Source organism: Haliotis rufescens, unplaced genomic scaffold, assembly GCF_023055435.1.
Source record: "Haliotis rufescens isolate VD_foot unplaced genomic scaffold, xgHalRufe1.0.p SCAF_28, whole genome shotgun sequence".
Classification (NCBI taxonomy): Eukaryota; Metazoa; Mollusca; class Gastropoda; order Lepetellida; family Haliotidae; genus Haliotis; species Haliotis rufescens.
The window spans coordinates 484,431-496,126 of record NW_025963979.1 but is presented as its reverse complement, the minus strand read 5'-3'; the positions used below and the strand labels follow the sequence as shown (position 1 = coordinate 496,126).

The following is an 11,696-nucleotide window of genomic DNA, read 5'->3' as shown; positions in this document are numbered from 1 at the left end:
CCAGTGGAAGTGAGCCAGAACCATCATTACCTATAAAAAATTTGTATCATAGACTCCAGGTGGTGGTGAGCTGGAGTCAATTTAACTTAATCTCATGACTATCATTGAATCGCATCATCATTTACGCATAAAAAATTCCCTCTGCAGTGGTAGTATAGGTAATAAATCTGGCTCCAGTGGAAGTGAGCCAGAACCATCATTACCTATACTACTCCTTACCTTTAATTTTCTGTATCATGTTCCATACCTTGGACATAATGTTGCCAAGATTGGGGTTTATTTTGTTCAAACGTACGCCTGGCTTTAGCCTTTTTCCGTGCCTTCCTAGCCTGTTTGCAGTCATTGTTAAATCATGGTTTACGGATGTGTGGATTTGTAGAGGACTTAGGAATACATTCATCAGCGATTTTGTTTAATTCATCAGAAAATAATTGTACAGGGTCAGCGTCAAGAAACAGATCAGGTGTTAATTTATTGGATGCAAGCATTTCAAATAAAGGCCAGTTGACCTTAGTAAAGTTCCATCTTGTTGAAGGAGGAACATGTGAAAGTAAGGTTTTAAAATGGTTGGGAAATGATCACTGCCACAGAGGTCTTCGTGGACGGACCTTTCAAATTCGTATAATAAATCAGAGTGAGTGAGTGATAAATCCAGAGCAGAGTAGGTACCTGTACTGGGATGTAGATATGTGTTTTGAACCATCATTATTGATACACAAGTCGTTGTTCGAAATGAAATCTTCCAAAAGTTTACCCTTTTTATTTGTCTGAACACTACCCCAGAGTGGATTGTGCCCATTTAAACCACCCATAATAATACAGGGCTTGGGGAGTTGATCATAAAGAGCTTGAAGTTCAGACTGTCGAAGGGAAGAAGATGGTGGAATATAGAATGAACACAAAGTAAAAACTATGTGTAAGGTTACACGGACGGCAACAGCTTGAATAGGAGTAGCAAGATGAACAGGGCTGTGGATAACGCCGTTTTTCATGAATATTGAAGAACCTCCAGTGGCTTTTGCACCTGGAGGTGAAAAGACATTGTTGGAGGTATAACCTCTTATATCGAATTTATCAGTGTCTTTGTAATAGTGAGTGAGTGAGTATGGTTTTACGCCGCTTTTAGCAATATTCCAGCCATATCACGGCGGGGGACACTAGAAATGGGCTTCACACATTGTACCCATGTCTGGAATCGAACGCGGGTCTTCGGCGTGACGAGCCAACGCTTTAACCACCAGGCTACCCGACCGCCCCTGTCTTTGTACTCTGTTTCTTGTAGACATATCGCCGATGGTTTGAAATCCTGAATTAAAAGTTGTAAATCATTATAATTATTTGCCAGTTCCATTGTATTAAATGTGATGATTGAGTTAGGGTGGCTCAATGGGTGATCTCTCACGTGAATGTGAGGAAGAAGAAGTCCTACCGCTACTGTCTGACGATGGAGTCACCTCCATGTCTAAAGCACTGAAGGAGTTGTGGAGAGATGCTTCTGAAGGAGACAGGGTACTGGTTGTCTGATTTCTGTTTAACCTTTTTCTTTGTTTGTTGGATAATTTTCGGTCAAAAACAACTGGTTCTTCAGGATGAGTCTGAGACTAAGTCTGAGTCTGCCTGAACACTATCGGGTGGTGATGCAGATTGACTGTCAGATATATTTGCGATAGACGCAGTTTCAACTGGCTGAAGAGAAGTGACCCATGTCAAATTGGTTTGACACTGAACAGATGAAGTGGTTTTAACAGGCTTTGCCACAGCAGCAGAGTAGTTTAGAGTTGAAGGGGATCTTGACTGATTGCCAAGCTTCCTAGCATCTGCAAAAGATATGTTTTTTTCACATTTTAGTTTCAGAATTTGTGTTTCCGTTTGATACATGGGGCAGGATCTGGAAGAGGCCATGTGTTCGCCTTCACAGTTGATACACTTTAAATCTAGACTACAGTCGGTACTGTGATGGTTGCCACCACAACGATTACAAATGATAGAGCGTGTACAAGTTTTCGAACCATGTCCAAACTTTTGACACTTATAGCATCGGAGTGGATTGGGGACATACACCTACACTCCGATGTTGACATAACCAGCTTTAATAGAGTTCGGAACCGTTGGACGGTCAAAGGTAAACAGATATGTATTCGTGTTATCAATATTTGATTTTTTATCCTTTCGTGTGAAACGCTTGATTGACAGTAGATGATAGTGTGGAAGTATCCCACTGCCCACGGGCAGTGCTTCTTTTGTCTGTCTATTGCCCATGAACAATGCTGTCAATTGTCCATGAACAATGCTGTCTATTGTCTATGAACAATGCTGTCTATTGTTGTTCTATTGTATCCATAAACAATGCTGTCAATACAGTCTATTGATCCAATGACTTCCGAATAAGGAAGTGTAGGAATCAATCATTCAAACATGCATATAGTGCAGAGATAATGCATTTGAAATCATTTAATCATGCATATAATGCACATCAACCATTTAATCATACAGATCAACCATCCAATCAATCAAATAAATATTGAATAAACTATAAGTAACGTTCAATTGGAGATATATGGTGTTATAGATCAGAAAGGGTAAGTGTAGTAATGACTTCCGTATAAGGAGTGTTACTATATGTCTTTGTTACACGAACACGTGTGGAATGTCGATGAAGACAGTTGAAGCAACCTCGTACTGGACAATGAGTGGTGTGAGATGCATCATTCCAATGACAATAGCTATAATAGTCTCTCAACTGAGCCGAGTGGGTCCCGACCCCTTCCCCTCACGTCTGTTAATACGAGGTGTGACATTTCTATGTTCTACGTTAATCCTATTCATGGAGCTCAAATATTATTTAAATAAATATGAAATTATTTCAAAGTGTTGAAATAATTAGGTATAGAAGGATTATTGGGGATATATTATTATTACCACACATCCTATGTTCTGAAGCGTCCGGGAACAATTGTCCGGGAACAAGTGTCCGGGAACAAGTCTCATGTTCCCGGACACAGTGGTTGACTCATTGGTACACAACAGCTTCTCGGAAAGCGTTAAAGTTGGCATGCAGCACGTGCTTCTTGCTGGATGAGCGCAAAATGCGCATGCTCTAGAAACAGTTTATTTCAGTTGTCTTCTGGCATTCATATGGACAAGGAGTAAATGGATATCTCTCTCTAAGTTAGCAAATAGTGAATTAGAATATTACAGAAATAGAATAGAATAGAATAGAAATAGTTGAGAGAGTTACCCATTTACATTGTTACCATACGGCAACTTCACTTTAAGTTTCAAATCCATTTCATTTGATCTTATCACATTTTCATTGTTCATTACATTATAAGGGGATTTCACGTTTAGTTGATTACAAGGGGATTTCACGTTTAGTTGATTGCAAGGTAAGTTCATGTTTAGTTTAGTTTAGTCTTCCACTGCGAACCATTGGTAGCAGAGCGTGGTTGCTCTGAATATGGGCTAGTTAGTTAGTTATAGTGACTGGTGTTGATAGTTTTTAGGGTCAACGTACGTCATTCAAAAATAGGATAGATTTTCAGGTGTAGTTTGATGCTTGGTTGTTCACAATGGCTGGCAAAGCAACAAGCATGTCTGATATAGCAAAGTCTGAAGGTGGGATAATAAATCCTGAAAAGGCTACAAGTATTAGTGATGTAGATAAGCTGGAGTTAAAAATAGCTCAGCTTAAGAAACAAAAGACGGCAGCAAAGTCTGCATTGACAAAGGCTCAGAATCAGATGCTGAGTTTGATAGACCAGGAGGATCTCCCCACAAGGAAAGCAGTGAGGGATGAGATAGATAAGGTGAGTTCACTTCAGGCTAAAGCTGTTGACTTATTGTATGTCCTGTCCAAGGCATACGACCAACATGGAGATTACGAGAATGCCAAGAAAACATGTAAGGAAATAGATGAAGTCTTAGAATATAGCGATGATGCAATACACAATGCAAGATTGCATTTGAGCAGCAGGTCAGATGATAGCTCGTCTTCTGGTATAAGGTCAGTAATGTCGAGGATATTTCGCCCAGTTAACATAAAGAAACACATGCCTGTGAAACTTAAAGTCGCAGAGCTTCAAGAAGAACAATGTGTTCCTTCTGTTCATCAGAATGTTGGTCATGGTTGAGTCAGTTGCACCAGAAATAGATATGAGTAGAATAAGAATAGAAATGGAAGCACCTGCTTCTCCTGAAATAGAACGGGGGAAATTACATGTGCAATATGACCGGATAGATAGCAACTATGACCACAAAATGAAATCTTTCATTGAAAGAAATAAGACATCGCATAGTGATAAAATTGGTGCTGATATGTGGAGCAAGATGAAACGGGTTTCAATTCCTGTGTTTCATGGCAACATTAAAGACTACGAGAGTTGGAAAGCTGCTTTCATGGCATGCGTGGACAGAGCTAATGCCACTAATGAGTATAAGCTGTTACAACTAAAGCAATATGTTGCAGGAGAGGCTTTTAATCTCATTTCAAGGCTAGGTCACACTGCTGCAGCTTATGATGTAGCTTTAGAACGGCTGGAGAGAAAGTATGGAGGTAAAAGAAGGCAGATTGCTTTAAAAATGGAGGAAGTTTATAACTTCAGACCCATTCGTCCTGGCAACGCCAAGGACTTAGAGAATTATGCCGAACTTTTAGACATTACTGTTGTCAGTCTTAGAGAAGCTGACAAAAATGAGGAATTGGGTGACGGGTGTCTGTACTCCCAATTGTTGAGGAAAATGACCGGGTCAATGATAACAAATTACCAAAGATGGCTGTTTGAACTACAACGTCAGGAATCGGTTGAGACATTAAGAGAATGGGTTCTAAAAGAATCCGAATTTCAAACCGTAGCATCTGAGGTGAAACTGGGTATCGTTGAAAGGCCCAATGATAGGGAACATAAGTCCAATCAAAAGTCAGGATCTTTCTTTGGCAGGAAACAGGTACAGATCTGTCACTTCTGTCACGAAAAGGGTCATCAGATAGTAAACTGTAAAAGCTTCAAAGCTTTAGATATCCAGAAACGATGGGTCAAAGCAAAAGAACTGAAGCTTTGCTTTCGGTGTTTAGGAATCCGTCATGTTGTGAAATTATGTTCCACAAATGTGCCATGTGGTATTGAGGGATGTCGGTCGACACACAATAGATTACTTCATGATAGTGATTGGGTAAACTCACGGACAAAGGACACTGTGAATACAAGCAACAAATCTGAAGAAGCTCGGAATGAGTACAAACAGACAACAATGTCTACCACGAGAAAGGAATATTCCTTTTCTTCGCTCAGGACAATTCCTGTTATACTGAAAAATGGAACTCGCAAAATACAGGTCAATGCTCTCCTGGATGACGCCAGCACACAAACCTATATCAATGAAGACGTAGCATCAGAGTTAGGTGTGCATGGTCAAAGCCAGACCGTATCTGTGAATGTTCTCAACAGCAAGCAGGAAACCTTTAATAGCATGGCTGTTGAAGTGGGATTAGAAAGTGTTGATGGATCGGTCAACATGAACATATCAGCATTGACTACAACAAAGGTCACAGGGATGATGAAAGTGATTGACTGGAACAAACATGCAAATGATTGGAGTCACTTGCGTAACATTGATTTTCCAAAATTGAGTTCTAGACCAATTGTGGACATATTGATTGGAATGGACTATTTGGAACTCCATTGTTCTCTCAAAGATGTTTGTGGTCATCCTGGTGATCCTATAGCAAGGCTAACACCATTGGGGTGGACGTGTGTTGGTAAAGTACACGAATCAGAAATACATACTGCACATGTGACTGGTTCATTCTTTGCTCATGATTCACACACAACAAGCAACGAAATAGAGCTTGAGTCATTAGTAAATAGGTTCTGGGAGGTTGAAACCATTTCAGGGTACACGCCCTTTATGACACGAGATGAGGAACTGGCGGTGGATGCTGTAAAAGAATCACTTACCTATGATTCAGAGAGGTACACGGTTGGTGTTCCATGGAAGGATAAGTCAAAGCTTCCTGAAAGTAATTATGATAGTGCTTTCAAACGTCTGAAACAAATTGAGAAAAGGTTATCCAAAGATGTTACAATTCAGACAGCATATGGAGACGTGATATCACAGTATCTGAAAAAAGGATACATCACAAAAGTTCCTGAAAAAGAAGTTAACAAAAAATGTTGGTACTTACCTCATTTTCCAGTGGTCCGGCCTGAACGAAATACAACGAAGGTAAGGATGGTTTTCGATGCATCAGCAAAAAGTGATGGGGTGTCCTTAAATGATGTTGTTCACCAAGGTCCGAAAATGCAGAATGATCTTGTTGAAATATTGCTAAGATTTAGAAAACATCCAATCGCAATCATATGCGACATTGCAGAAATGTACTTGCAAATAAAGATTACTGAAGCTGATCAACCGTACTTCAGATTTCTATGGAGATCAATGAACCTGGACGAAGAACCTGATGTATATGAATTTTCACGGGTAGTCTTCGGAATGAATTGTTCACCATTTCTGGCACAGTATATTACACAGGAACATGCTAAGGCATGCAAAAATCATCTTCCTTTGGCTGCAGACACAGTTGCTAAATCAACATACATGGATGACACAATGGATTCGGTAGAAACCGAGGAAAAAGCTATAGAGCTTTATGATCAGGTGAATGAACTGTGGACTACAGCTGGAATGCACGCCAGGAAGTGGGTCTCCAATTCATTGAAGGTCCTTGAATGTATTCCAGTTGCAGAAAGACTATCTGAAATTAATATTCAGATGACTGAACTGCCATCAGTGAAAGCTCTTGGGTTGCTCTGGAATGCAGAGAGTGATAGGTTTCAATTCTGCTACAACATCCAAAATGATCACTTTAAAATGTCAAAAAGAGCTTTCTTGAGGGAGATTGCTAAGATATTTGATCCTTTGGGACTGTTAGCTCCATTCACCATTCGGGCAAAGATAATATTGCAACACATTTGGGTGTCTGGTGTAGGTTGGGATGACAGTCTGCATCCTGATTTAGAGGAAAAGTTCTTGCAATGATATAGGGAATTGGCAGATTTGAAGTCTTTATATTGTAGCGGCCCGGACCCGAACTTCTGATAAACCTCGAAGTCTGGATGTAACTGAGAGTCAAAACACTTCTTTCCAATGAATAATTAGTTTTTATTCATGTGGGTATAACAATGCCTTATATGGACAACACAATGCTTCCAAATAAGTAGATCCCTCTGAGCTTTAAGGTTTATTTGTAAGGACCAGTGTCAGGGCAAAATAATTATTGCCTGTAACTATAATGGTAGTTTACTGCTATTAATATATATATATGGATGACTTTACAGTTACTCAGATAGCAATTTGTGTCTGTGTTCAAAAATGCAGTCTATTTATAGAAATGATTACATAAGGACAAGGGGAACTATCTGCCCTTTGATTGAAACTGACCTTTAGACTGCCAAAGTCAGAATGACCCAGAATGGATCTCATCGTATTTATAGGTGTGAGAAAATGGTCACATGTCTGTTATTGACCAATCAAATTACGAGAAATTACGTCTCTTTACGTCCTTATTCCTTTGAGGGATCTACTTTCACAATGTAAAATCACTGAAATAAAGAGGAAGGCAAACCATCTCAGGAGGTAATTTGGTATAAAAATGAGTATTTATACCAATCAATGAATTCTGTCTAATTGATTCACTAATTGCCTTCCAATATCACAAGATAAACAATTACGTCCTGCTACGTCGAAGCTACGTCCTTGCTGCCTGCCGAGAGGACGTAATAACAACAAGCAACATCGACTGGGAATTACGATGGACAATTCAAAGAGGAAGATTACAAATGTCAGGAGGCAATTGGAATTTATCTGATGCATAAGACGTTTAATAACACAAATTGGCCACTGGTATGCTTTGACAGAAGCACTGGATGTCATATTTATGAGAAACATGTTCATAAATAGTGACGCTAAATACTGCGCATGAATACATCAGCGAAGATTACATAGTTCCTGATGTCAGAATTAACAGTAACTTTAATACACGTCTTGACATATCATCAAATACGATTCTGGGTTCCTCTGGACATAGTTCATTAGATTAAATAAACTTTATAATGCAAATGCTAAGCATTAGCCAAATTCAGTAACTTCATCGCGACCTAGGCTAGCTGTCACAAAGTTAAAATGGCGGGCGTCGGCGAAACACGTAGCTCAGCCCTGATCACAAATTCACACAAATATGGATAAATATCAAGCTGCCAAGTGATTGTGATCTGTTTGTTGAAGAACAAAGGTATGATTAAACTGTATCTGATGGTTAATTTGCGTAACTGTGTGCTTAGAACGATGAATTCTTCAAAAGTTACGGTCAATGCAAAACTCTTGAAACAAGTAAACAAGATCGTTTTGACAGGCACGTTGTTGACATCGATGCTTATGAGGTACTGGCACATCCTAAACAATATGCGTAACATGATGGCATGGACATATGATTATTTTTACGAGATAACGGTGTGCGATGAAGCTCTATAAAAGCATGCTATGATCCTCTGATAGATTTCTTACCAAAACGGGATTCAAAACATTGAATTACGTGAAAACGAGGTTGGCAAAAGTATACTGATATATACCTGCAAAACTAATTACAGTTTACAGGATAATTATGATATAATTCGTGCACTGTCATATAACCATCAAAAATACAACAGGGAAATATTTAGGAAATATTTCTAATTTTTACAAGCTGTCATAACTTACATATTTTATAATAAAGACACATTAATATTTATATATTCTTCGTGATGGCCATCACATCATTTCCCAAGATGGATTGAATTTAGAACTGAAATAGCCAATCCAAGCCTACATGTGTTTGTAGATGCATCACAAGATGCTTTTGGTGCAGTCATTTATCTGGTGAGTGTTAATGAACACAGGACAGCGAGTCAACTTGTAGCTGCAAAAAGTCATGTTGCTCCACTGAAGTCTATCAGTGTCCCACGACTAGAGTTAATGGCAGCGGTTCTTGGGGTGAAACTTCTGCTTGCTATTGCAAAAGGCCTAGAATTGTCACCTGATGATGCTAGGATCTGGTCTGATAGCATGAACGTGTTGTGGTGGATAAAAAGCCACAGTAGAAGCTTTAAGCCATTTGTGGCCAATCGGGTTGGTTTTATACAAGAAGTGACAAAACCCAGCCAATGGATGCATGTGCCAACTAAGTTGAATACAGCTGACATACTTACAAAAGGTTGTAAACCTGAAACACTTGGTACAAAAGCATGGCTACAAGGTCCTGAGTTTTTAAAACTTGATGTAAGCCAATGGCCAAAACAGATACATGCTTTCCAGAAAGTTGAGCTGGAAAGGAAAACTGGATCAAATATGAAAGTGACAATGATGGTGCAAGATGTTGATCAGACATGGCGTTTGGATCCATGTAGGTTTTCCGACTGGAAAAGACTGTGCAGAGTCTTTGCATGGGTCTACAGGTTTCTCAGTAACTGTCGGACAAAAAAGGATATGAGAAGGAAAGAAGAACTGGACCTAGAAGAGATTGAAGGAGCTGAAAGAAAACTAATTTCAGAAGATCAAAAGGAAGCATTTCCTAAAGAGTATTGGGCACTGTACCATGACAGCAGAATACCACCTAAGAGTAAACTCATAGGATTACAGCCTTTTCTGGATGAAACAGGGGTGATGAGATTAAATGGCAGACTGAGGTTTGCAGAAGTCCTGTCCTGGGAAGCAAGGTTTCCTATTATTCTTCCCAGAAAAAGCCCGGTGACAAAGTTGATAGTTAAACATCATCATGAAATGTGTCACCACATGGGAACAAATACCACATTAGCTTCATTGTCTTCCAAGTTCTGGATAATATCCTCAAGGGAGGAAATTCGTGAATGGGAAAATGCATGTTCTTGGTGCAAAAAACAAAAAGCAAAGCCAGCACAACAACTCATGGGCAATCTTCCAAAGGTGAGAGTAGTTTGTTCAATGAGAGCATTTGTTCAAGCGGGGGTAGATTACGCTGGTCCATTTCTTACTGTACAGGGTCGAGGTAAAAGCCGTCAAAAGCGTTACCTGTGTCTGTTCACATGCCTAGCTACACGTGCTGTACATTTAGAGATCGCTTTCGGACTAGACACAAATTCGTTCTTGAATGCTCTCTTCCGCATGGCACACAGAAGGGGAATGCCCAAAGAGATCATATCGGACATCGGGACGAATTTCGTTGGAGCTGTGAAAGAGCTTAAAGAGCTGGTGACTTCATTAGATTCTGACATCACAAAATCGAAATTGGCAAACAGAGGCATTGTATGGAGATTTAATCCTCCAAATGCTCCTCACTTCGGAGGAGTATTCGAATCGATGGTCAAGTCAGCTAAACGGGCTATTTATGCTGTCCTGAGCTCAAGTGATGTCACCGATGAAGAACTGATGACTGCTTTTACTGGGGCCGAAGCTCTGTTGAATTCAAGACCACTCACATATCAGAGTGCCCACACACAGGAGTATGTTCCGCTCACACCAAACCACTTTCTACATGGGCAGCTTGGTGGAGACTTCGCTCCAGAAATAGATTCCACTTCCTTTTCTCCCCAGAAGCGTTGGCGGAGGATCCAGGAACTCATCAGGCATATCTGGAGGAGATGGATGAGAGAGTGGCTTCCAACGTTGAATGTCCGAAAAAAGTGGGTCACGTCATCAAGAGACTTCCAAGTTGATGATGTGGTGATTGTCGTATCACAAGATAATCCAAGAGGAACTTGGCCAATGGGAAGGATATTGAAAACTTACCCAGGCCAAGATGGCCATGTTAGAGTTGTAGATGTTAAAGTTGGAGGGTCGAGATTGACTCAACCAGTTACAAAGATCTGTCCTCTCGAATATCGAGACTGACAAGAACTATTTGTTCAAGGTTGTAAATAGTGCTGCAGGTTTCATGGACTAGTCATTGTTGTAAATAAGTTGGGTATTTTTGTAGTTTATCAACTGCATGGTATTGATGAAGTATTGTTCCAAATAGATGATAGACAGGGGTCTATCATGGAAGGGGGCATGTTCTGAAGCGTCCGGGAACAATTGTCCGGGAACAAGTGTCCGGGAACAAGTCTCATGTTCCTGGACACAGTGGTTGACTCATTGGTACACAACAGCTTCGCGGAAAGCGTTAAAGTTGGCATGCAGCACGTGCTTCTTGCTGGATGAGCACAAAATGTGCATGCTCTAGAAACAGTTTATTTCAGTTGTCTTCTGGCATTCATATGGACAAGGAGTAAATGGATATCTCTCTCTAAGTTAGCAAATAGTGAATTAGAATATTACAGAAATAGAATAGAATAGAATAGAAATAGTTGAGAGAGTTACCCATTTACATTGTTACCATACGGCAACTTCACTTTAAGTTTCAAATCCATTTCATTTGATCTTATCACATTTTCATTGTTCATTACATTATAAGGGGATTTCACGTTTAGTTGATTACAAGGGGATTTCACGTTTAGTTGATTGCAAGGTAAGTTCATGTTTAGTTTAGTTTAGTCTTCCACTGCGAACCATCCTATTTTACTAGAAAATCTGACGTGACGTCTGAATGTGTGTGTTGTGTGGTGTGGTGTGGTGCGGTGTGGTGTGGAGTGAGTGTGTGTGTGTGTGTATGTGGTGCATGTGGTGTGTGGTGCATGTGTGTGGTGGTGGTG

General features: G+C 40.0%; 1 protein-coding gene across 1 annotated transcript; it reads left to right on the top strand.

The window, feature by feature from the left end:
* Positions 1 to 3,569: 3,569 nt before the first annotated feature.
* LOC124129188 lies at positions 3,570 to 10,896 on the top strand. The gene is made up of 3 exons (XM_048402624.1): positions 3,570 to 4,003; positions 4,113 to 6,222; positions 9,331 to 10,896. Exons 1-3 carry the CDS (start codon positions 3,570 to 3,572, stop codon positions 10,894 to 10,896), a joined length of 4,110 nt encoding a protein of 1,369 aa, XP_048258581.1.
* The last annotated feature ends 800 nt before the right edge of the window (positions 10,897 to 11,696 follow it).

Excerpts from the sequence above, each read along its gene's own strand:
- LOC124129188 (XM_048402624.1), top strand. The coding sequence starts at position 3,570 with ATGGCTGGCAAAGCAACAAGCATGTCTGATATAGCAAAGTCTGAAGGT. Across the intron at positions 4,004-4,112 it reads AGCTCGTCTTCTGGTATAAG|AATGTTGGTCATGGTTGAGT; the intron begins GTCAGTAATGTC and ends TCTGTTCATCAG. Across the intron at positions 6,223-9,330 it reads CTGAACGAAATACAACGAAG|ATACATGCTTTCCAGAAAGT; the intron begins GTAAGGATGGTT and ends TGGCCAAAACAG.